Consider the following 26,953-nt stretch of genomic DNA (forward strand, 5'->3'; position numbering starts at 1 on the left):
CCAGACACAGAGGAGGAACGATTGGGAGGTGGAGGGAGGATGGGGGAGGTCGGAGAGAGAGAGACACACAGACAAGAAGAGAAAGAGAAAAGAGAAAGATAGATAGCAGCAGAGGTAGAAGAGATAGGAGGGGGATATGAGAAAAATAATAGAGATTGAGAAAGAGTACTTTGTAACAACGCATTCCTTTAACTACCGCCCACATCCCTGTGCAAGAGTTCAGCATTTACCTAATCAAAACAAACAGACTGCTAGATAAAACCTTTAATACCAAGTAGGAAGTAATTAAAGTATATCTAGCCATAACAGAGGAGGGAATGACTGGGTTGGCTTTCCGTATACAATCTACTAAGCCTGGGTTCCGACTGTGAAGATGCACTTAGAAAATAAATTATCTTATTCGATCTAGTGAATATTATCTCAGTTTAAACCATTGGGACTCTCTTAAAATACTGCCTGTGGAGAACAGGCAATACAACATACCTCTTTAATGGACTTTAGAGTGCATTAGTGCTAGTGCAGTGATTCAGACCAGGATTAAGATGTTAGAAAGTTTCAGAGTTATGCAGTAGCTAAGGGCTCTCATTTTGAAAGGGTTTATACATTAGAAACGTTATTTTCTCTGTTTTAATGTCTTTAGAAAATGACATTACATACTGAACAAAAATAAATGGAACAATTTCAAAGATTTCACTGAGTTACCGTTCATATAAGGAAATCAGTCAATTGAAATAAATTCATTAGGCCCTAATCTATGGATTTCACATGACTGGGAATACAGATATGCATCTGCTGGTCAGCGATACCTTAAAAAAAAGGTAGAGGCGTGGATCAGAAAAGCAGTAAGTATCTGGTGTGACCACCATTTGCCTCATGCAGCATGATACATGGGGAAGAACTGAGACATTTTCAGGTCCCAGGAATTGTGTACAGATCCTTGCAACATGGGGCCGTGCATTATCATGCTGAAACATGACACTAGGGGGCACTGTTTTCACAACGTTGACATCAGCAAACCGTTCGCCCACACGACGCCATACATGTGGTCTGTGGTTGTGAGGCTGGTCGGATGTACTGCCAAATTCTCTAAAATGACGTTGGAGGCAGCTTATGGTAGAGAAATGAACATTACATTAACTGGTAACAGCTCAGGTAGACATTCTTGCAGTCAGCAGGCCAATTGCACTCTCGCTCAACACTTGAGACATCTCTAGCATTGTGTTGTCTAACAAAACTGCATTAGAGTGGCATTTTATGGTCACCAGCACAAGGTGCACGTGTGTAATGATCATGCTGTTTAATCAGTTTCTTGATATGCCACACCTGTCAGGTGGATGGATTATCTTGGCAAAGGAGAAATGCTTACTAACAGGGATGTAAAGAAATGTGTGCCCCAAATTTGAGAGAAATACGCCTTTTGTGCGTATGGAACATTTCTGGGATCTTTTATTTCAGCTCATGAAACATGGGACCAACACTTTACATGTTACGCTGATATTTTTGTTCAGTGTACAACAGTTGGCTGATGGATTACTTCCCTGCAAGACGGTTCCTGTAGATTCACAGATCGTGAGACAGAACAACAAAGACACAGGCACACAAAAGAGGTAATAAACACAAACAGAGAGAGAAGGAACAGACGGACAAAGACAACAAATTACTGGAACAGAGACAACATGGCAACGTGGAAAAAGCAAGACAGAAATAGAGGCAGAAAGACGGAAGCGTGGACGAAATGATCGAAGGAATCGACAAGAACATTCAAAGACTTTTTACACACACACACACACACACACACACACACACACGCTCACACACCCACTCTCTCTCTGACTGACCTGTCCGGTGGCTGATGAGTCACACATGGCTGTTGTGTATTTTCTGTCCAGCTCGGGAGCATTGTCATTCAGGTCCAGCGTTTCTATGGTCACCACCACTCTGGACACCTGGCTGGGGTTGTCTGGGGGAGAGGAACCAGGGACATCTGTGTCACTACAGAGAGCATTTCACGACCGCAGAGTGGCCAACGCATCTCAACTCTGCTGATCAATCCGCTAAGGTGTCCTCGTGACCTAGCCTACATGGCTGCCTTCAATAGATTTGGTTTGAATCTAATGTAAACATAGCATTTGTCATGTGATGTTTTATCAATCTGGCTGAATCTGGGGGTTATTGCTGTATTTTAAGATTGAGCGTTGGAATTAGGGCCTCCATCAAATCAAATGTATTTATATCTTCTTACATCAGCTGACACCTCAAAGTGCTGTACAGAAACCCAGCCTCAAACCCCAAACAGCAAGCAATGCAGAAGCATCGCTCTCTTTCCACATCAAACCGACTTTTCAAAGCGCCAGCATCAAACAATGACAATATGCTCGTAAGGAGAGCCGGCATTCATGCAAAGCAGTTATATCAGGGCGCAGTTTAAATGGATTGGGACGGAGTCCACACTGCATTCACACACCCACACACACTTTGGAAGGCACTGACTCATAGTTTGGACTGCTCACATGAGTCCCGTATACACACACACACACACATTTTTGGGCAGTCTCTTTGGACTGTGTTCACACACTCTGAGCAGTAACACCCGTGAATGGACGGAAGCCTTAGGTTCACATTGCAAGCAATGAGCTCCTAGTGTCGTGGCAGGCAGTGAGAGCAGAGGAGAGAGGCTGCCTCTGGCCACTGAGAGAAGAGACAGTTAGCAATACTGATACCGCCTCCAACGGTCTGGTTTACTCTATGGAGCTCATTAATCAACTCTGGCAGCAGCATTACAACTACTGAAGACCCACTGCAACGCCGGCCAGTAGCACTGCCTAAATAAAGACTAGCACTGTCACCACACTAACCACTACTGTTGGTACTACGGTGTTACCACTAACTGATATGACTTTAAGGGGATCATTTGGGATTTTTCTTAGCTGGTGGAAATGGTAGTTTAATTAGGATCTGCTGTCTCCCATCCAAGGTGGTTGCCCTCCATTGATATCCCCTAATTTCACACTCGGTGCTAACATTGCTATAAGCCCTGTTACTATCACCATGAATGAAGCATTGGGGCACTACAGTGCTGCTACTGATAGTACCACTGGCACTGTGTAGCTAATATAAGCCATCCAAGACATATCAAGTAAATCTGCTTAGTGGAGTGTATTGTATTTCAGCTCTCTACGACTTCATTTTATGAGGGTTTATAGGTGTAATGACTAGGGTGAAAAGGTAGACTATAGCTAGTGTAGAGTTAATCCTGGTCAGATCAAGTGATCGGGAAAAACTCCTAGCCCTAAATGATGACAAAGTTGTGCCCTCTGACCTCTCTGTGTGGCGATGACGGTGATGTTGTGCCATTGTTCGCGCTCACGGTCCAGCTCCATGGCCGTGGTGATGAGGCCGCTGTCCGGGGTGATACGGAACAGAGCCTCTGGATCTGACTGGGGATCAATAGAGAACCTGGGGGAGAGATGGAGAGATGGGGAGGTGGGAGCGGACCAAGAGAGAGAGAGAGAGGGGCAGAAGAGAGGGAGAGAGAAAGAGGAAGATAAGGATGAGAGGATATAAATGGCCGGGGAATTACTATCGCAAATTATCGTAGTCGATACGAACTCATTTGAAGTGGATCTGACTTATCTAAATATCTCAATGAAGGTTCTAACTACCGTTCATTGGCGGATTGGCCGTCTGGCAATACTGGCAAATGCCAGAAGGGCCGGACCATTTTATTGGGGGTCCAAAAACCAAAAAACATTGATACATGTAACACTTTAAAAAATGGACATGGTCAGGAGCCCATGAGCCACTTTTTTTAATGACTTTGTCATAATTGTCATGTTGTCATGATCATCCACATTGAGCGTTTCGCTAATCAGTGGGCAACGGTTTTCTGATTGGTGTTTCAGCCTAGCTCAGTGCTTTCTGTGGTGGGGCAGCCAGTGGAAAATACGGAGCGTGGGGGTTGGTAATGTCCTCTAGTGGTGCAGCGGTCTAAGGCACTGCATCTCAGTGTAAGAGGCATCACTACAATTCTTGGTTGTAATGTGACCACCATTTACTTCTTTTCGAATCCAGGCTGTATCACATCTGGCTGTGATTGGGAGTCCCATAGGGCTGTGCACAATTGGCCCAGCGGTGTCTGGGTTTGGCCAGGGTAGGCTGTCATTCTAAATACGAATTTGTTCTTAACTGACTTGCCTAGTTAAATAACGGTTAAATAAATAAAATAAAATAGTTGTGCCAGGATTGGCTCAGTGTTCTGTCACTCATGGGGACAATACGTCACTGCAAAATCTACAGGGAGAGCTCAAAAATCCATGCCCACTAAGGCTCAAGGTCATTGGACACAGATAAAACAACATAAAATGACATTATATCAACCGTAGCTTTGATATAACCGGACTGATCATGTCAACATCATACTTTCAAAATCTTAGCAAGCAAGCTAGCAGTCATCATCATGAATCAAGTCGACAATCTATTGGAAAATCCTTCTCAATCATATGAAGAGAAATTGTCATATGAAGAGAAATTATAGATAAAGCCTAACGGTGCTCATAGGCCATTGGACATAAACATTACACAAGTTGTAAATTGCAAATTCAACAATGAGTGGTTTGGAAGGAATCAGTGGCCTGCTATACAGTGGAGAGGGTGTGTGGTTAAAGTCTGGGTTTAAGGGTCTCTTTTCCAAGCTTAAAAGTATAAACATTAAACATTGGCCATGCTGTCAATCCAGCATGACTTCTGCCGCGCTCAAAACAACTGGAAACTAGGAACTGGGAAATATCAGACTTCAATGAGTTCAAGACAACGAATTCGCAAAAAAAAACAAGCTCCTACTGGGAAAATACGTTTTGAATGGTCATCCAGCTCGGATTTGTAAGTTGGGAACTGAAGCTTCTTTCTAGAGCTCCGACCTGAAGATCACTGACGTCATGATTCGCCTTTGTTCCCAGTTGTCTTGAAAGCGCCATAAAATCCAGAGAATGCCAGACTTTGATGACAAAGTTTCATGACAGAATTTGCCAACAAGAAGGACTGCCACATCATCATCCCATTCAAGTGAGCACAGCACAACAAGGTGAGTCCAAAAAGGTATTTCATGCTGCTGCATATATTTTGTAATATGTCATGGAGATATGCATACTGTAGCTAACAAAGTAATATCAAGTGTATGTTGTGTAGAAAGCTGTTAGGAGCCCATGAGCCTCACCCTAATAATTTGCTCCCTTTTCCCCTCATAACTTAGCCTACTGTTCTGACTTGGTGGTGCACATGTAGCCTAGAGCCTGTTTTAGAGAAATGTCATCATGAAATATTGTAAGAGCTTTCATTGTCTGCTTATATGCCCCCTTTATTTATCATACAGTTCTGACTTGGGGTACAGGGAGAATACTGTAAGAACGGCCCAAGTTCTGAATTCTGTCACTGTACATTTCAAAAGTGCTGAACAAATAGTTATATTGACTAAGTCTGTCCTAACTCGCTCATTATTGTCTTAATCGAAAATTATGGATTGCCCCTTATGCCTTAGTTTGTACATCTCAATTGTCAGTAGAAAAAAACACATTTGTTTAAGCAAGTCAGCCATATCAGCTATGTTTTTTTTAAAAGGCAGTAAATGAGGCTGAATAAACTATTTCGCTGCCAGACAAGGCTCTGCTGATAGCCAGGTGTAGCAGTGGTAAGGATTCACTACATGGTGCTGAAAATAAAGCTCTGCTGTTGGGACAGTTTTATGTAGGCCCTAACAGTTTGTGGGCACCATTTGTCAACGTTATAGTGCAATTCATGTATTGTTTAGTGTTGTGTTGTGTAGTGGCTTTCCTGGCATGCATTTAAAAAAAACAATTGGTTTGCCCCACCAAGATTTATATGCTAAAATCGCCACTGTGTCAGTCACTCAGTCAAAACGGAAAGGTGTTGCCGAAAAAGTTAGAGAGCAAAAAAAAAAGCACTTGAGGCTGATGCTGCTGAATGTGTGAAATGAAACAACTTATTTGCTACAAGTTCAGGCTCTGCTGGTTTGAGTGCTCTGTCTGTGATAAATGACAGATAAGCTACTGTAGTGCAGTCGAGGTAGGAAGAAAAAGGAGAAAGACACATTTACGTATACTGACACAGACCATGTAGCCTACTGCTGCCAGGTAGGCCTAATATTTTGTCTGTATATTGTATGAAATATATTTCATACCTATTATAGTAGGCTAATTAGTGAAGGGGGGATTCGGAGGAACATTTAGATACTAGGCTACCAGCAAAATAGTCTAACAAGCCATTAGATTGGCATTTTATGTAGGTAAGGCAATAGCCATCTATTAGACATTTATACAGTGCTTTTTTTGCTAAACACAAGTCATCATGTATAAAGGTCAATTGGGGCAATACACCCAGTCACTACAAAGATACAGGCGTCTTTCCTAACTCAGTTGTCGGAGAAGAAGGAAACTGCTCAGGGATTTCACCATGCCATTGGTGATTTTAAAACAGTTATAGAGATGAATGGTTGTGATATGAGAAAATGGAGGATGGATCGACAACATTGTAGTTACTCCACAATACTAACATAAATGACAGAGTGAAAAGAAGAAAGCCTGTACAAAACAAAAATATTCCAAAACATGCATCCCGTTTGTTGCAAAGAAATGTGTTTTTTTGTCCTGAATACTAAGTGTTATGTTTGGGGCAAATCAACACATCACTGAGTACCACTCATCATATTTTCATGCATGGTGGTGGCTGTGTCACGTATTGGGTAAGCTTGTCATCGGCAAGGACTACGAAGTTTTTTGGGATAAAAAGAATGTTGGATGTTCCTGAGTGGCCTAGTTACAGTTTTTACTTAAATCGGCTTGAAGATCTATGGCAAGTCCTGGAAATGACTGTCTAGCAATGATCAACAATCAACTTGACTGAGCTTGAAGAATTTTCAAAAGAATCATGGGCAAATATTGTACAATACAGGTGTGCAAAGCTCTTAGAGACGTACCCAAAAAGACTCAAAAGTATTTTCTGTATTTCATTTGAATACATTTGCAAACATTTCTAAAAACATGTTTTCCCTTTGTTATTGTAGGGTATTGTGTCCAGATGGGTGAGAGATAAAAATATATCTATTTAATCCATTTTGAATTCAGGCTGTAGCACAACAAAAATGTGGAATAAGTTAATGGGTATGAATACTTTCTTAAGGCACTGTAAACACTTAGCTATGTGGGCAGGGAGGAACACTTGAAATGCACTACTTTTAAATTGATAATTGGGCTTTTTAAAATGTATTATATAAGCCAATGGTCATCTACAACGCATTTATTCCGTGATTTTCTTCTTGTCTAATATACAGAACCAGTCAAAAGTTTGGAAACCCATATTCACTCAGGGGGCTTTTCTTTATTTGTACTATTTTCTATATTGTAGAATAACAGTGGAGACATCAATACTATGAAATACATATATATATATATATATATATATATATATATATATATATATATATATATATATATTATATTTGAGATTCTTCAAAGTAGCCACCCTTTGCATTGATGACAGCTTTGCACACTCTTGGCATTCTTTCGACCAGCTTCATGAGGAACGTGCTTTTCCAACAAGTCTCTTCTTATTATTGGTGTCCTTTAGTAGTGGTTTCTTTGCAGCAATTCGACCATGAAGGCCTGTTTCATGCAGTCCCCTCTGAACAGTTGAATTTGTGTCTATTACCTGAAATCTGTGAAGCATTTATTTTAGCTGCAATCTGAGGTGCAGTTAACTCACGTGAATTTATCCTCTGCAGCAGAGGTAACTCTGGGTCTTCTTTTCCTGTGATGGTCGTCATGAGAGCCAGTTTCATCATAGCGCCCGATGGTTTTTGCAACTGCACTTGAAGAAACGGTCAAAGTTCTCTACATTTTACGGATTGACTGACCTTCAGGTCTTAAAAGTAATGGACTGTCGTTTCTCTTTGCTTCTTTGAGCTGTTCTTGCCATAATATGGACTTGGTCTTTTACCAAATAGGGCTAATTTCTGTATACCACCCCTACCTAGTCACAACACAACTGATTGGCTCAAATGCATTAAGGAAAGAAAGTCCACAAATGAACTTTCAACAAGGTACACCTAGGCTAGGATATTGCTGGACACAGCACAGCCAGTGTAGTGTGTTCCCCTGGTCCCAGTTATTCTAGGCTTAACAGCACAGACAGCTCAGCTGCAACAGTCAAGTGTAGTGGACGTAGGGAGAAACCAGAGAGAAAGTGCATGCGAGAGAGAGAGAGAGAGAGAGAGACACACACACACACTGACGCATGTACTACCAGTTAATTTATATTTTGGCTCTATATTATATATGTAATAATACTTAACCTTTAGGATAGGGAGGGACATGTATTACAGCAATATTAGTAGTAAGGCTTTCACAAGGTATTATGAGCCAATGCTCATCTATTAAGCATTTATTTAGTAATCGTTCTTCTTCATCTAATAAATGTGTTTATTCATTCACAACTAGGATGCTGCTGGGCCCAGCACTGGCAGTGTGGTCTTCTGATACCAGTGTTGTGGGGAAAGGATGCTATGCAGAGACAGGTCAGAGGTGAGTGCAGTGGACATAGGAAGAAAACAGCCATTAACACTTTGGTGTGACAGACAGACAGAGTGACAGCAGAGAAGATGCAAAGACAGACTGCACAACAGGGAGGCAACAGAGGTAACATAAGCATTTCTGAAGAGAACATACAGTGCCTTCAGAAAGTATTCAGACCCCTTGACTTTTTCCACATTTAGTTTTACGTTACAGCCTTATTCTAAAATGGATTAAATTGTTTTTTCCCCTCCTCATTAATCTACACACAATACCCCATAATAACAAAGCAAAACGTTTTTTTTTATACATTTGTGCAAATTTATTTTAAAAAAGACAAATGGAAACATAACATTTATATAAGTATTCAGACCCTTTACTCAGGACTTTGTTGAAGCACCTTTGGCAGCTATTACAGCATCAAGTCTTCTTGGGTATGACGCTACAAGCTTGGCACACCTGTATTTGGGGAGTTTCTCCCATTCTTCTCTGCAGATCAGGGCGGCAGGGAAGCCTAGTGGTTAGGGTGTTGGGATAGTAACCAAAAGGTTGCAAGTTTGAATCCCCGAGCTGACAAGGTACAAATCTGTTGTTCTGCCCCTGAACAAGGCAATTAACCCACTGTTCCTAAGCAAATAAGAATTTGTTCTTAACTGACTTGCCTAGTAAAATTGGATGGGGAGCTTTGCTGCACAGCTATTTTAAGGTCTCCCCAGAGATGTTTATTCGGGTTCAAGTCCGGGCTCTGGCTGGGCCACTTAAGGACATTCAGAGACTTGTCCCGAAACCACTCCTGCGTTGTCTTGGCTGTGTGCTTATGGTCATTGTCCTGTTGAAAGGTGAACCTTCGCCCCAGTCTGAGGTCCTGAGAGCTTTGGAGCAGGTCTGTCATGTGCCTTTTACTGAGGAGTGGCTTCCGTCTGGCCACTAAGATAAAGGCCTGATTGGTAGAGATGGTTATCCTTCTGGAAGGTTCTCCCATCTCTGCAGAGGAACTCTAGAGCTCTGTCAGATTGACCATCAGGTTCTTGGTCACCACCTTGACCAAGGCCCTTCTTCCCCAATTGCTCAGTTTGGCCGGGTGGCCAGCTCTAGGAAGAGTCCTGATGGTTCCACACCGCTCCCATTTAAGAATGATGGAAACTGTTTCTTGGGGACCTTCAATGCTGCAGACATTTTTTGTACCCAGATCTGTTTTTCTCTGACATGCACTGTCAACTGTAGGACCTTATATAGACAGGTGTGTGCCTTTTCAAATCACAACCAATCAATTGAATTTACCACAGCTGGACTCCAATCAAGTTGTAGAAACATCTCAAGGATGATCAATGGAAACAGGATGCACCTCAATTTCGAGTCTCATGGCAAAGGGTCTGAATACTTATGTAAATTAATAGATTTGCAAACATTTCTAAAAACTGTTTTCGCTTGGTTCGTTATGGGATATTATGTGTAGACTAGGGATACATATATTTTTTTAATCCATTTTAGAATAAGGCTGTAATTTAACAAAATTTGGAAAACACCAAGGGGTCTGAATACTTTCCGAAGGCACTGTACATATAAAGATCATTTTGCCTTGCACCTTTCTTAGTGTGTGCATGTGTGCGTTTGCACTTGCTTGTTTGTCTTTCAGTCTGTCTGTCTATATCATAGATGGCATACATAAATGGATAAACCCATCAATGACGTCACACCATTCATTTCTATGTGAAGCCTCAATAGCGCACTTGAAGCCAAGGAAGTTGATTTTAGCGACTAAGATGGCATCTCATGGGGAATATTTTCAAGATATAACGTGCAGTTTGAGCTAGTCCAGGAATTAACGTTGCAGGCTAGCTCAGTGCTGACCCCTCTCATTGAGGATCTCAAGTTGAAGGCCGACCAGGGTGGACCCTCGGTCAGGGTTTTTCTCTTGTTATGTCAGTCATTGGCAGTTCCAAAATTAGCCCATATCAGCAAAAAAAAAATGAGATTGGTAAATTAGTCTAGCGGCCAGCTATCTACACTTGTACAGCTATCTATACTTGTACTGCAAAATTTCTCTCCGCCCCATGACAAAATGTATAGAATTATAACTGCAAGAAGAGTCCGCTGAAATGTTTTGCTTTCAAGGTGGGGGGCCCCAAAACCTATATTTAACTTAGGGCCCCCAAAAGACTAAGGCTGGCTCTGAGTATGTGTGGGTATGGATACTGAGGCCCCTCATGATAGCCCCCACCCCCATCAAAGTTGCCCATCCCTGATTTATACAAAGATGAGGTTTTCCAGTTCACTATAATGGAGGATCCCGGTCGGCCTTGAACTTCAGGCCTTCAATGAGAGGGGACAGAAGTTCTCCCCTGGTCTGTATAGGATCCACTCTAGTCCAGTACCTGATGTTATTGGTGAGTCCAGTATCAGGGTCCACAGCACTAACCCGTCCCACGGTGCAGGCGGGAGGGCAGTTCTCCGACACATCCATACGGTAGCGAGCCCGGGAGAAGCGGGGCGGCTCGTCTGCATCCAGCACGGCCACCCGGATGGAGGCGCGGTCCTTAAAGGGCCCACGGCGGAGGAAACGAGGGTCCACCATGGGGTTCAACACCTCCACGGAGAAAGAGTAGGAGCTACGACTCTCATAGTCCACAGCCTGCAGAGAGGGAGTGAGGGACAGTTATTGATACACCCGCAATAACATCTGCTAAATATGTGTATGTGACAAATACTATTTGATTTGGTTGGAGAGAGAGAGAGAGAGAGAGAGAGAGAGAGAGAGGTTACAGTAACTACATGTTGGTTCTGTAGTGTAACATTGCCAAGTGATATTGTATCACACTTTCCCTTTACAACACCGGGAGTTAATGTGTTCACATTCTCATGTATGCTCCTGGGTATGGTGTGGAAACATACACATTTCCATACAAATGCAATAAGCTCACCTTGACTGTGAAAATAAAATCATATTGACATTTCGCAAAGGTATGTTTTATTCAGAGGTAGAAACTTAAGCATCAGCATCAAGTATGATGCATTGACCTGGTTACGTACAGGCATATCATGTACCCATGCTATTACATTCACAGATGTAGTCAGACAAGTAGGAAGCTGTGAGGGTTTCATGATACAGCTCCAATCTCGTCTGAATCTGGCATCTGCTGAGACGCTTTGACTGTCTGCCTGTCTATCTTTCTGGCTGGCTGCTCATTGTGGTTTCTCTTAGCAGGAGGGTTCCTCTAGGAATGAGCTCGTCTCTGATCAGATCAGGAGAGGTGATTGCTAGTGAGGGCAAAGCCCTACCTTGATTACATTCTGGAGAGCGACACGGCTGGGTTTGGTTAAAAACAGCGTTCTGAGGTCTTCTTACATGCCAATATTGGATGGAGTCAGTATGATTGACAGAAACATGCAGACTGGACTGGACTATGAATAAATACAGTGATTTGGTATGAGCAATATTCAATGCATGAGTGAAAAAAACTATCTTTGAATGTCCCTCTTGGAGGAAAATATGGATATTTTTCTCTTCTTTCTGATCTCCCCTCTTTTTTTTTCTTTTTTCTCACAGTTGTTAAGAACTGCATTCTCTTACAAGAAATCTGTAATCTTAACAGGACAGAGATTGATTAAAAACGATGCAGTGAGAAAAGGGGAATTGAAGGGCACAGATATTGAAATATAGGCAATACCGGAAAGATTTGGAAGCAGGAAAAAGGGAAATGTCAGAGAGAGAGAGAGAGAGAGAGAGCCAGGGAGAGTGAGAGGGAGGGAATGAGGGGGTAGACAGAGAGAAAGGTTCTCTAACAGGATCCCATTAGAGGGAGAGAGAGACAATCTGTCTGAGGAGGAGAGATGTCACTTACACTGTGAACACACACTTATCACCCACTCCCTCCCTTCCCCCTCCCTTCATTCCTCCCGCCCTCCCTCTCTCCCATGCACTCCATCACCGTCTCCACTCCCATCCTAGTGTGTAGAGGTCCATCTCTGACACCCAGAACACACACTCATCTCTTTCTCTCACTCAGGCTTAGAGAAGCACTTATCACAACCACCACCTCCCTTTTTCTGTCTCACTTCCTCATCCTATATGCTGCTTTCTCTCTCCATCTCCATCTCTCTCTCTCACTCTTCCACTCATACTCTCTCACTCTCTGTCTCTCAGTCTCCCACTCTCTCTCCCACTCTCTCTCCCACTCCCACTCTCTCTCCCACTCTCACTCCCACTCTCACTCTCCACTCTCCCACTCTCCCTCTCACTCTCTCACTCTCACTCTCACTCTCTCACTCTCACTCTCTCACTCTCCCACTCTCCCACTCTCCCGGTGCATGTACACTAGATAGCGGTAAATTGCAGCGTGCCGCTTAGGCAGCACATTGTGACTTGCTTGTTGACGTGCTGGCAGCATATAGCAGCATGTTTGATTGTGTGTCAAGAATTCAGCATGGCAAGTTTGTATGAAGGTCTGGTTATTATTGGGTACATAGTTCAATAGTAATATCCTCTAAAACGCTCTGGTGACAAACAAACTTTGCTGCCCTGTTTCCAATTGTCCACATGGCTGGGAGAACCTATTCAAGTAAGTAAATACATGTTGAAAATGTTGGAAAAAAAAAGATGCATTATTAGACTAGCTACAGTGCAGGCTAAATCAGATGAGCTGCTAAATGAGATAGCTGGTTGGCTAGCTAGCTATCTAGCCAACTTCACATACTGTATAGATAGCTAGCCAAGTGAATGAAATATCACCATCTACCTAACTTCATATTAGCTAGCTATCTTGATGTATTTATCACTGTAAAACAACAAACTCCAAATGCATTTGTAGGTAGCTAGCGAACAGCCATGGAGGAGGGTGAAAGGATAGCAGCCCCAACTGTCAGTGAGAGCGTAGGTTATTCTGGATAGGGCAGGTACTTTTGTGTAGTTCCAGTCCCTAGAAATGAGGACGGAGATGATAGCAACATAATATTCAGTGCGGTGTCATTTCTTGTGAGGTTTTCTGGCCTCAGATAAAGACAGCTGTCTGCAGATGAAGAGGGCCCAATGAAGAGCAGTGGTTCTCAGTCCTGGTCCTGGGGACTCAAAGAGGTGCACGTTTTTGTTTTTGCCTTAGCACTACACAGCTGATTGAAATGATCCTGTTATTGACACATGCTACACATGCACATATGTGTGTCTAAGCATCTATCAATCCAACGTAATCCACAATGACCTGGTGATGTAAATGTCTCTAATAATTACATTGTCTTCCATATTCCTACAGATACCTTGTCACTGGAGATTCCTTCAAAACGATTGCCTACGGTTAACGTGTAGGGCACTGCACGGTTGGGTGACCAGGGCCATCTGGGACAGCCTCCTTGAGGAATTCAGGTGTGTGAAGGCTACCTGTGTCCTGCATAACTTCACGAGGATGGACACGAGGACCAGGAGGGGATCTGCAGCTCGCCGGCATGTGCCAGAGGAGAAGTCTACTGCTCAGCAGGATGTTTCAAGGATGGGGTCCAACAACACAGCAGGGGAGGCAATCCGTGTGGGAGATCTTCACCTCCTACCTCTTCGAAGAGGGTGCTGTTCCCTGGCAACACCATATACTACACTATGCACAACCAAAGGCTCTTTAAAGAGCCATTCACATTGCAATGAGAGTATTCTTCCATTTACTTAGCTACATCAACTGCAGTTATTCAATTCCCAGTTTCTCTCCCTTTGATGTCTACTTCTCAGGTGAGGGTGCTGTTTAGGTAAAGGTGTGACGTCTGTACAAAAACAAAACAGGCTATTTTAAATCACCCATATTGAAAAAAGATTTAGAACACCCTATAACCCACACCTACACACTCATGTATCAATCTGCTGAATGGATTGTGTTGTGCAGTAAGCAGGCTCAGGTGTATAACTGTGGCTCCTTCCACCTTCAAAGACTAGGCAAGAGGGCCAATCATGGAGAATAGTAAGACACTTCATTATAACCTAGAACTACACTATATTGTTTCATGTTTTCAGCATAAAGTTCTCTGCAGCCACTTAGTGTGGTGTGGACACCAGGTGAGGCCACACACAGATTTCTGTTAAACACTGTCTCTTTAACTACTTTATTTTCTCAATAACAGTCTCACTCCTTCACTTCATCCCTCTCTCCTCTTCTCCCTAAATCCCCGCATCCTAAATCCCCGCATCTGAACTGGCTACATAGAGGACACAGCATGATCAGAGGTGAGAGGTCAATTGGTCAGGTATTTTTAAAGAGATGCTTTACATTGAAATAGAGATAGAGATGCAGTAGTCCCAGAGTTAATGATCCAAGGTCAGTTTTGCATTTCACGTCCTGATTTTTATGATGAATAACAACGTTAGAATAAAAAATCAATAATAAATCTCTCTCTCTTTCCATCTGCCTCTACTCTGCAGATGTGTTTTGATGTGAGAGGATGCCAACCCCCAGTCCCATCATCGCCACCTCACCTGCTTTTAAGGTAACCTTCGGGCTGACTAGAGACACTATTATGTAATTGTGATGAACTGAGAGAATATTTGGGTAGCACTGTGATTCATTAATCATGTGCTGCCTTCCCTGCCCGTATGTTCTTACCTCTTTCCCTTTCTGTCTTTTACACCTCTCTCTCCACCTCTTTCCCTTTCTGTCTTTTACACCTCTCTCGCCACCTCTTTCCCTTTCTGTCTTTTACACCTCTCTCGCCACCTCTTTCCCTTTCTGTCTTTTACACCTCTCTCTCCACCTCTTTCCCTTTCTGTCTTTTACACCTCTCTCTCCACCTCTTTCCCTTTCTGTCTTTTACACCTCTCTCTCCACCTCTTTCCCTTTCTGTCTTTTACACCTCTCTCTCCACCTCTTTCCCTTTCTGTCTTTTACACCTCTCTCGCCACCTCTTTCCCTTTCTGTCTTTTACACCTCTCTCTCCACCTCTTTCCCTTTCTGTCTTTTACACCTCTCTCTCCACCTCTTCCCTTTCTGTCTTTTACACCTCTCTCTCCACCTCTTTCCCTTTCTGTCTTTTACACCTCTCTCTCCACCTCTTTCCCTTTCTGTCTTTTACACCTCTCTCTCCACCTCTTTCCCTTTCTGTCTTTTATACCTCTCTCTCCACCTCTTTCCCTTTCTGTCTTTTACACCTCTCTCTCCACCTCTTTCCCTTTCTGTCTTTTACACCTCTCTCTCCACCTCTTTCCCTTTCTGTCTTTTACACCTCTCTCTCCACCTCTTTCCCTTTCTGTCTTTTACACCTCTCTCTCCACCTCTTTCCCTTTCTGTCTTTTACACCTCTCTCTCCACCTCTTTCCCTTTCTGTCTTTTACACCTCTCTCTCCACCTCTTTCCCTTTCTGTCTTTTACACCTCTCTCTCCACCTCTTTCCCTTTCTGTCTTTTACACCTCTCTCTCCACCTCTTTCTTCCTCTGTTTTTATAATGCACAACAGATGTGCATCGAAGTACAGATTGAACGTGTATTTATACTATTACGATGATAATATTTATAATGTATTTATAACACTTGGATAATGAACTTCTTTCAATAAAGCGTTTCACATTCTCCACTGGTTGAAATGAAGTCTCTCATTTGATGAAATACTACACCTGTCCTGTGTTTATCAGATCAATGCAGATGAAGGGCATTAGATATTGAGATGAGACGGTTTTAGAGTATTTACGTGATGCATAAGCAGTGTAGTGTACTGTTTTTAAAATGATGTTTAGGTATATATGAATTACTAATCAGCCTTGAACTAGTTAAATCATGTTTCTAGTCTATTGCATAGTTACAATGTGTAATCATTGATGTCCCAGGAGCAGGAGTGGTAAACACTGTTGAAGTGTATAATTGTAATACATACATGCAGACTCAGCATCATTCGAAGACTGGAATTTGATACTCCTGGTATTGGATATGACTGAAAAACAATCTCAAAGACATTCACACCTGAACTGCACCTCTATTTTCCAAAGTAGAGTACATGATCAGTGAATATATTAAATGTACAGGCTACAATGTGGGGATCTCATGCATGGTAATAACTACATGTATATACAACTTGCATCCTTGACACAGAGTTCTATTATATTCTACTCAATCCATAGGCTTCATTAATGTCATTCAGACTGTTTTGAAGTTGATACAACTGCCTATAGTAGCTGAGGTTCATAGCTAGGTTCTGAACTAATTTGTATACCAAACGCTTTAGGGTCCAGACACAGATGGTCTACATAGCTAGCTACACATCCATAGGCATACAGGTATTTTAATCCTCCACTGCACAATAAGCAAGAACATAGCTAGCTATGTTATTTCATCTATCTGCGAGGCAAATATCAGCAAGGCAAGCTTACAAAATTGTACATTCGATTTGCAGTAAATGCTTTAGCTAACTAGATTCTTTACATCCACTGTTTCACAAGACGACAGCCTGGTTTGCTGGTAGTTTCAGGAGTCCCTAAAACATTAAACAACCAGAATTACAATTTCATATGCATAAAGCTAGCCAGCTAGCTTGCTAAATCGCAATTTTTGTAAATGAACTTTATGATAAAAAAAATATGCATAATTGTTTGTCATTAACTAACATATTCCTGTTTACTGTACAATTTTATGCATGATTCGTTATGACGCTATAATCACTTGCATTTGCTTCCATCCTAGTATTTTTGTCAGCCATCTTTGCTGAAGAAAGTCTCCAACCTTGGGTCGCATAGCGTCAAATTTGTCATGGGAACCACTCGATATGATTGGTCATCGTCCCAGAGGTCGCCACTGGTGATTTGCATAAAGTTGGGAAAGGTTTTTCACCGTATCCCACGCCACCTTCGCACCACCAAGGTCACCGCCCTCTCTGCTTCTCACCACTTTCCTTCCATCGAAATGAATGGGAAGCGGTGTTTCACCAACGCGGCATCCTGTGCTAGTGTATCATGCCCATCACTGTCCCTGTCTCTCACTCCCACTCTCCCTCTCTCTCTCTCTGGATCTCTCACTCACTCCCACTCTCCCTGTCTCTCACTCCCACTCTCCCTCTCTCTCTCTCTCTCTCTCTGGATCTCTCACTCTCTCCCACTCTCACTCCCACTCTCCCTGTCTCTCTCCCTCTCTCTCTCTCTCTCTCTCCCTCCCTCCCTCCCTCCCTCCCACTCTCTCTCTCTCCCACTCTCTCTCTCTCTCCCACTCTCTCCCTCTCTCCCACTCTCTCTCTCGCCCACTCTCTCTCTCTCTCTCCGACTCTCCCTGTCTCTCATTCCCACTCTCCCTGTCTCTCTCTCCCACTCCCTCTCTATCTCCCTCCCACTCTCTTTCTCCCTCTCTCCCACTCTCTCTCTCCCACTCTCACTCTCCCACTCTCACTCTCTCTCTCCCACTCTCTCTCTTCCACTCTCTCTCTCTCACTCTCCCACTCTCACTCTCACTCTCCCACTCTCACTCTCTTTCTCCCACTCTCTCACTATCTCTCTCCCACTCTCTCTCACCCACTCTCACTCTCCCACTCTCACACTCTCTCTCTCCCACTCTCTCTCTCCCACTCTCACTCTCCCACTCTCACTCTCACACTCTCACTCTCACACTCTCACTCTCCCACTCACTCTCACTCTCCCACTCTCCCACTCACTTTCACTCACTCTCTCCCAATCTCTCCATCTCTTAGTACAACCTTCTCTTGTCCTGTCCTGCACTCACTCTTTTTTGAAATTCTAATTCTTTCTCTGTAACAATTGCCTTTTGCTACAGACTAAGCACGGAATTAATGAACTAACCAGTATGGCACAATAGTCATATACGGCATCAAATACGGCTCATGCTCATATGTGTGTGTGTGGGGGGGGGGGCTGATCAGTGAGGCTTTAAATGATCTGAATCCGACTTCTTTGCAGCTATTGTATATGTGTAGCCAGCGTTTCCATCTTACCGTAGGGGAATATGCAAGTGAAAAATGATCTCTTTAACTGCATGATGCTGTATAAGAGCCTTCTCTAACCTGCTGGCGTAGCCTATGTGAGGTTTTACTCAATTCTCAACATTTTACATCAAGATTATGTCTTTGTCTGACTACTCACTTAAGATTGCAGACTTAGCTCTGAGCAATTTTGCAGACAGACATGCAACTTTAGTATTGCTGGAACAGAGTATCCTCTATCCTCTCTCCACACTTTGCTCTTTCTCTCTCCCTCCTTTCTGTCACTCACTCTGTTCATGTCCTTCCTTCCTCTCTTTTTCTCCCTCTGCCCTCTATCTGTGTACTCATCCCTATATTTTGGGTATATCCCCCTTTTCCTCTCTCTCTTTCATCCCTCTGTTTCTCTTTCCTCTCTCTCTCTCTCTCTCTCTCTCCCCCATCTCCCATTCTCTCGCTTCCATGTCCCATGTTCTATCCCCTCCCTCTCTCTCGCACGCTCTTCCTTTCTCTCTCTCCTTCTCTCCGAGGAGATTAGTACAATCTCTCTTCTCAGTGAGAAAACAAACACAGATAATCCTCGGAGCGCTGCTAGCCGGTGACCGTGGATCAGCCAGCCGTTTAAAGTGAGAGCATATGGAAATAATGGCTAACCAATGGAATTAAAGTGTCCCTAGGTGGAATCACACAGATATATGAATAGAAGGTTTACACAGCTCACACCCCCAAAAAAACATACCTTGAGTGAAATCAGGGAATGTATATATTGGGGAAAGATGATCGTCTTTTGTGATGTAGCATATATTATTAAGCAGGAACTTTTATCCAAAGAGACTTACAGTCACGCGTGCGTACATTTGAAATCATATCCTGGCTTTGCAAGTGCCATGGTCTACCAACTGAGGACAATTTCTCATTGGACTCCAAATGTTGCTGAGGATCAGTGTCATAGACCTGTGTAGCATGCAGCTGTGTAGTCAGCACACTCTGGACTCAGCTAGGCCTTTTACTACCCCTCGGCACTTCCAGAGCGTGTGACTAGAAGGTTCTATCTTAATTTTTTTGTCCAAATGCAGAGTTTGCCCTCGCCTTGTTCTGTTCAATGTTCTCTACCTATACATAATTCCTTCCCCTTGACTTATTCCACATTTTGTCGTGCTACAGCCTGAATAAAAAACGCACAATATCCCGTAATGACAAAGTGAAAACATGTTTTCAGAAATGTTAGCAAATGTATTGAAAATGAAATATGAATTTACAAAAGTATTCACACCCCTGAGTCAATACTTTGTAGAGACACCTTTGGCAGCAATTACAGCTGTGTCTTTCTGGGTACGTCTCTGAGAGCTTTCACACCTGGATTGTGCAACATTTGCCCATTATTCTGGTAGATTTAAGTCAAAACTGTAACTCGGTCACTCAGGAACATTCACTGTCTTCTTGGTAAGCGTCTCCAGTGTAGATTTGTTTCAAATTATTGTCCTGCTGAAAGGTGAATTCATCTACCAGTGTAGAGCCTGTTATTCTCTGTTAGTTAGGTCGGGGTTTGACTAGGGTGGGTCATCTAGGTAATTATATATCTATGTTGGCCTGGTATGATTACCCAATCAGAGGCAGCTGTTTATTTGTTATTTTTACCCATCTACCAATAGGTGCCTTTCTTTGCAAGGCATTGAAAACCTCCCTGGTCTTTGTGGTTGAATATGTGTTTTAAATTCACTGCTTGACTGAGGGACCTTACAGATAATTGTTTGTGTGGGGTACAGAGACGAGGAAGTCCTTCCAAAAAATAATGTTAAACACTATTATTGAACACAGAGTCCATGCAACTTATTATGTGACTTAAGCAAATGTTTACTCCTGAACTTATTTAGGTTTGCCGTAACAAAGGGGTTGAATGCTTACGGACTCAAGACATTTCAGCTTCTCATTTTTAATTGATTTGTAAACATTTTAAAAAACATCATTTCACTTTGACATTCTGGGATATTGCGTTAAATCCATTTTAAATTCAGGCTGAAACACAAAGAATGTGGAAAACGTTAAGTGGTGTGAATACATTTAAAAATACAACCTAAAAATGTCTGACACCATTTCAAACCAATGAGGGTTTGGACCTTGATAGCCACTTATCTCAGAATCATCTTTTTGCAGATAGAACCTTATAGTCCCAAGCTCTTTGACTTCACGTAGATGTGTAAGGATTGGATACCGTAGGTATACGCAATATAGTAATAGCTCCACCTTGACCTCTGACAGGGTAGGTTACACATTCCTAAAAGTGCCTAGGGGGTAGCGGCTCTAAAGGTCAGTTTGACGTTTTCTTACCACCCCTACACTACCACATGTGAGTAGAGGGCACCATGTCAATGAACTGTCTCCGATTACAGCTGTTATATCCACCACTGGGTGGCAGCTTTGCAGAGCAGTAACAAGGAACTCCAATATATATTTAACATCAATGGTATTGAGATGTTTACCCGGTAGACCTGTACTTTGTACCAAACACAACAGTATGAGAGTGGAAGTGTTGTCAATTTAAGACTTGAGAGATTGGATGCAAAATTGTATTTCCCAATTCCAAACACATTCTATTGGCTTCGAACCTTCCCTTTCTCTGCGTTTAGGCCTGTGTGCACAGGGACTAGATCTCATCTCAGTCCACTGCCCTCAGAAAACCCCATTTAAAAAAAAACTACTGGTGTGCTCATATAAGCCTATAAATGAATAGTTGTCAATTTTTCAAATCCCCAGCCACCGTTTAGAGGTTGAATTAGAGTGACCTATGCCCAGGCAGTTAAGAGGGGGAATCACAACAATGAGTCAGACTGAGACAAAAACGGCTAGTATTCAACAAAATGGCCCCTGAGAAAAGAGAAAAGGAGAGGAGGAGGATGAGTGAGGGGATGACAAAGGGAGGAGAGAGAAAGAGAGAGAGTGAGAGAAAGGGAAACAGAAAGAGAGAGGCATAGGGAGAGTGAGGGAGAGACAGAGAGAGAGAGAGAGAGAGAGAGAGAGAGAGAGAGAGAGAGATGGAGAGAGAGAGAGATGGAGAGAGAGGAGAGAGAGAGTTTGCTGTGGCCCTGGGAGACTGGCTGTGAATAAGCAGTGATAAGAGACAGGCAGTCTCCAGTCTTTACCCAGACTGACTGCCGGAGTGTAACGACCCAGCTTCCTCTGCACGTCCCTGGCTAACCCTCCACCACCCTCACCTCACCCCACCTCTCCACTCTCTACCACTGCCTATGGGCCTGTCGCTGTCTGTCCCTGACAGATACACAAGCACACACAGACACACACACTCTCCCCCCCCCCCCCCCCCCCCCCTCTGTCATCTGTCACATCACACAGTGCTGAACCTCATTCTTTTAGGAAGGCGCCACCATTTTTTCCCCTTTTTTAAACAAATGACTGTATTCCTTCACACCTTCCTTCACACCACCTTTTTCGCATCCCACTGATTGTTAACAGGGATAGCTGCCAGCCAAGGTCAACAATGTTTGTGTGTGTGTGTCCGTGCGCCTGTGTCTGTGTGTGCGCCTGTGTCTGTGTGTTCGCCTGTGTATGTATTCCAGTGTTCCTGTGTGTGTGTGTGTGTGTCCGTGCGGCTGTGTGTGTGGCTGTAAGTCTAAGATCAACGGTAGAGAGATTCTTCCCACATCGAGGTCAGGGCAGACTCAGTGGTAGCAGAGATTGTTCCAGTTGGAGATATTTTCCTCAAGGGCAAAAAGATCATCTCTTCCCACAACCCCCCCCCCCCCCCCCCCCCCTTCCCTACAGATAAACTGGCCATCGACAGTGAGTGATTCAGTACACACACACTTATCACATACAACACATACCCAAACACACGTTTTGTTGTTGTGCAAATCGTGGCGGGAGTTAGCGCCATTTTTAGGCTTTGTTTATTTTTTCTATTACTGTGGTATCTTCTATGTCTTCCATTAGTTACGTGTGGATTCTCTGAACGGCTAAATCCCTCGTAACCTCCTCAAGTCTTCTTCTCAGCTACACCCACCTACCTAGCGCCCACCTATCATTCTTATCCTCCCTCTGTCACAACGACAACCGTGTGTTCCCTGAGCCAATTTGGAAGAGCTCTAGAGAAGACGGACATAAAAATGTCCATCTCTTCTATTTCTTTCCAGAATATCTTTTGGGGGAAGGAGGGAGACAACGTTCCATATTGGACAAATCATTTTAGGTTTTGTTTGGCGTCCTCAGTGCAATGGAGTCGGAATCCGAGGGGAGATAGGAGAGGGATGTGATTGGAGAGGGATGTGAGAGGAGGTGTGTATTTGTTTACAAGTCATTTTCCCTCTCATTTCTCCAGTGACTGAGCACACTGTGAATTGATCACTTCTATCTCCCTCTGCCGGATGCTGCTTAGACATTCTCTCTATGTTATTGCTCTCTCTATTTCTCTCTCTCGAACTCTTGTCGTTTTTTTTCTCAAACAAACCTCTATTTTTCAGCCTGCCTGTCTTCTTTTGGGTGTGTTTTTCCGCTTCATTTGTGCCTCTCTCTCTTTTCTCTCTCCTCTTTTTCTCACTATCTCTTCCATCTGTTTTTGCTCTGGCTGTCTCGCTAATTTCACTCTCTTTTTCCTCCCTGTTTCCTTCCATCCATCCACCCCCCCCCCCTCACACACACACACACACCCCCACCCAGGGGGCCAGGGTTCTGGTCTTGAAGCACGGTTTCGACTGCACCTACAGTCTTGCTTCAGTACTACAGTTTAACTGACGCCCAGACAAGAAATACAATTTCCATTGACAGCCACATAGAGAAGTCAGATTTGAAAATTCCCAATAAGACACTTGAGTCATGACCTTAGTCCACAAAACATCCATTGAATAATTCAAATAATTGTCGCTGAGGCCGATTTTTTTTGTTTTGTTGTATCACCGAAGATTTTAAAATCTTATATTCACCCAATGTCTGCCATGTTTATGGATGATGTGACGACCTCGACGCTGCTCGCTGCCCCGTGCTCACCGAGTGCTAGTGCGCATGTGATATTGGGTCATGTAAACCAGATGCAACCCGGATATAGACGGTCCACGAATTGCCGTGTGCAAACGTGAGTAGATTACGTTGAAAACAACGGTCGGACATCTTGGACGCAGCATCCAGTCCTTTTATACCTTTTTGCCCCCACCCCTTTCCCTCACCTCTCTCTGTTTCCCCTTCCCTCTCCACCTCTCACTGTCTCTACCCCCCTCCCTCCCTCACCTCTCTCTGTTTCCCCTTCCCTCTCCACCTCTCACTGTCTCTTCCCCCTCCCTCCCTCACCTCTCTCTGTTTCCCCTTCCCTCTCCACCTCTCACTGTCTCTACCCCCCTCCCTCCCTCACCTCTCTCTGTTTCCCCTTCCTTCTCCACCTCTCACTGTCTCTTCCCCCCTCCCTCCCTCACCTCTCTCTGTTTCCCCTTCCCTCTCCACCTCTAACTGTCTCTTCCCCCCTCCCTCCCTCACCTCTCTCTGTTTCCCCTTCCCTCTCCACCTCTCACTGTCTCTTCCCCCTCCCTCCCTCACCTCTCTCTGTTTCCCCTTCCCTCTCCACCTCTCACTGTCTCTTCCCCCTCCCTCCCTCACCTCTCTCTGTTTCCCCTTCCCTCTCCACCTCTCACTGTCTCTTCCCCCCTCCCTCCCTCACCTCTCTCTGTTTCCCCTTCCCTCTCCACCTCTCACTGTCTCTACCCCCCTCCCTCCCTCACCTCTCTCTGTTTCCCCTTCCCTCTCCACCTCTCACTGTCTCTTCCCCCTCCCTCCCTCACCTCTCTCTGTTTCCCCTTCCCTCTCCACCTCTCACTGTCTCTTCCCCCCTCCCTCCCTCACCTCTCTCTGTTTCCCCTTCCCTCTCCACCTCTCACTGTCTCTTCCCCCCTCCCTCCCTCCCCCTCTCTCTGTTTCCCCTTCCCTCTCCACCTCTCACTGTCTCTTCCCCCCTCCCTCCCTCACCTCTCTCTGTTTCCCCTTCCCTCTCCACCTCTCACTGTCTCTTCCCCCCTCCCTCCCTCACCTCTCTCTGTTTCCCCTTCCCTCTCCACCTCTCACTGTCTCTTCCCCCTCCCTCCCTCACCTCTCTCTGTTTCCCCTTCCCTCTCCACCTCTCACTGTCTCTTCCCCCCTCCCTCCCTCACCTCTCTCTGTTTCCCCTTCCCTCTCCACCTCTCACTGTCTCTACCCCCCTCCCTCCCTCACCTCTCTCTGTTTCCCCTTCCCTCTCCACCTCTCACTGTCTCTTCCCCCTCCCTCCCTCACCTCTCTCTGTTTCCCCTTCCCTCTCCACCTCTCACTGTCTCTTCCCCCCTCCCTCCCTCACCTCTCTCTGTTTCCCCTTCCCTCTCCACCTCTCACTGTCTCTTCCCCCCTCCCTCCCTCCCCCTCTCTCTGTTTCCCCTTCCCTCTCCACCTCTCACTGTCTCTTCCCCCCTCCCTCCCCTCTCTCTCTTATCAAAGTAACACTTCCCAGGCCTGGAAATCCTTTACAACCCTACCTCCGGCCAAGGCTTTTTTAACACATCTCACAAACCCTGGGGGGGCTGTCACAGTGACACACACATCCGCAGGCACACACACACATACACACATACACACACACACATACACATACACATACACATACACATACACATACACATACACATACACATACACATACACACACACACACAGTAAAACACACTCACACTGGATGACCATCAGAGGCGCCTCAGAGTCTCTCATATCTCAGATCTAAGTGACAGGCTATATTAAAGAGCAGAGTATATTTTTATCACTCACACACTGTGTAAGCGCTTCTTTGAAAGGCTAATTTAGCTTCAAATAGCATATTTCATGCGTGTCTCTGAGACAGACTAGAGGTCTTTGGTGTTGCTGCTATTGATGTCAGTCAACATCAACATCACACGTGAGAGAGGCCCACTCACAGGTGAGTAATAACGCGTGAGACAGACACACACACACACACACACATGTTCCACGCAACAAACACAGTGTCAGCTCTCATCCCCAACCACACGTCTTCATTAGTAGATAACCCAGAGTGACAGTCAGCTCTGGGGGGAATCATCTAGAATCAGACAGCATCAAGGCAAATGTGAGCTGATTCAACAAGCACACACACAGATATGGCCGTCTGGCTCACAGAGAAAACACTAGATATCCAGCATAGCAGGCTCACCTGTTTCCTCTCTCTCCTCCTTTCCTCCTCCTCATCATCTGTTCCATTATTCCACCCTGTTCCGCCCTCCCTCGTTCCCTCCAACCCTCTCTCTCGGGTAACACCAAACACGTTCCCTCGCTTACTCCCACATCTATCTTCCCTCTCACCTTGTTCAGTGTGATCACAGCCTCTTGGTTCGCTCCGCTGATGTTGAAGGTGTTCCCCGTCTCTCCCTCCAGGATGGTATATTCCAGCTTGGCATTGTCGCCCAGGTCAGCATCTGTTGCCGAGATACGGCCCACCTCCGCCCCCGGAACAGCCAGCTCGGACACAGAGAACGACCACATACCTGGAGAGAGAGAGAGGAGGGAGGAAGAGAAAGAGAGAGATTTAGATAAGGGATATGGTGAAAAACAGGGAGGGGGAGTGAGTGAGAAAAAGAAGGATAGAGAGAGGGAAGAGGCCATGGCAGGGGAGAGAGACATATCACAGGTTACATGACACGCCTTTCTGCTTGCCTATGTTGTTTGTGTTTGGTGAGACGAGATAGAGAGGACTCATAAATGTCAATGTCTGTGGTTGTCTCCTGCTGTTATTTCTTATCTGCTAACAAGTTTGATTATTAAAGGCCCAATGCAGCTGTTTTTATCTCAATATCAAATCATTTCTGGGTAACAATTAAGTACCTTACGGTGATTGTTTTCAATAAAAATTGTCAAAAATAAACAACAATAGTCTCTTAGCAAAGAGCAATTACTCAAGCAAGAATTTAGCTTGGAGTGTATGGGAGTGGTCTGAGTGGGGAGGGGACATCTGAAAACAAGCTGTTATTGGTAAGAGAGGTTTGGAACGGTCTTTTTTATTGGTCTATTAACTCATTTACCGCATGGTTATGTCACCAGGCAGGCCAAAACTCCCATTCCTCCAAAACAAGCAGAAATCTCAGCCGGCCTTCTCAAACAGCTCTTACACTGAAAACGCATTTTCATCATTTGCACTATTTCATAGTGTTACTCCGACTTCATAGCGTTGAAATATATACATTAAAACTCAGGAAGATCCCGTTTTGGATTTGCACTGGGCCTTTAATCAAGGACAGATAACAGGCCTTTGGTTCTCCTCCACTCAGATATGTTTAAAGGGGACTTTACCTTTTAGTGCCCTTCACATTAAATCACCACAGTAAATGGCCCTTTTTGTTGGAGCTGCAGTTTATATTACAGACAAATACACTGCTCCCGTAACTCAATCTTTTCTGGGAGAGAGCACAGAGCGAGGCAGTAGCTAGCTAGTCAGTCACGGGTCTGCATTGCTCACGCACCGT

General features: G+C 44.3%; 1 protein-coding gene across 2 annotated transcripts in view; it reads right to left on the reverse strand.

The window, feature by feature from the left end:
• cdh24b (cadherin 24, type 2b) overlaps positions 1–26,953 on the reverse strand; it is a 137,516-nt gene that overhangs the window by 7,686 nt on the left and 102,877 nt on the right. For both annotated transcript variants that reach the window (XM_020462471.2, XM_031807197.1), the window contains exons 6-9: positions 25,797–25,978; positions 10,955–11,211; positions 3,320–3,456; positions 1,839–1,960 (exon numbers count right to left, since the gene is read on the reverse strand). In XM_020462471.2, the coding sequence (XP_020318060.2) occupies positions 1,839–1,960; positions 3,320–3,456; positions 10,955–11,211; positions 25,797–25,978 (698 nt within the window). The remainder of the gene's footprint in view (positions 1–1,838; positions 1,961–3,319; positions 3,457–10,954; positions 11,212–25,796; positions 25,979–26,953) is intronic.

This window comes from Oncorhynchus kisutch, linkage group LG27 (genome assembly GCF_002021735.2).
Source record: "Oncorhynchus kisutch isolate 150728-3 linkage group LG27, Okis_V2, whole genome shotgun sequence".
NCBI lineage: Eukaryota > Metazoa > Chordata > Actinopteri > Salmoniformes > Salmonidae > Oncorhynchus > Oncorhynchus kisutch.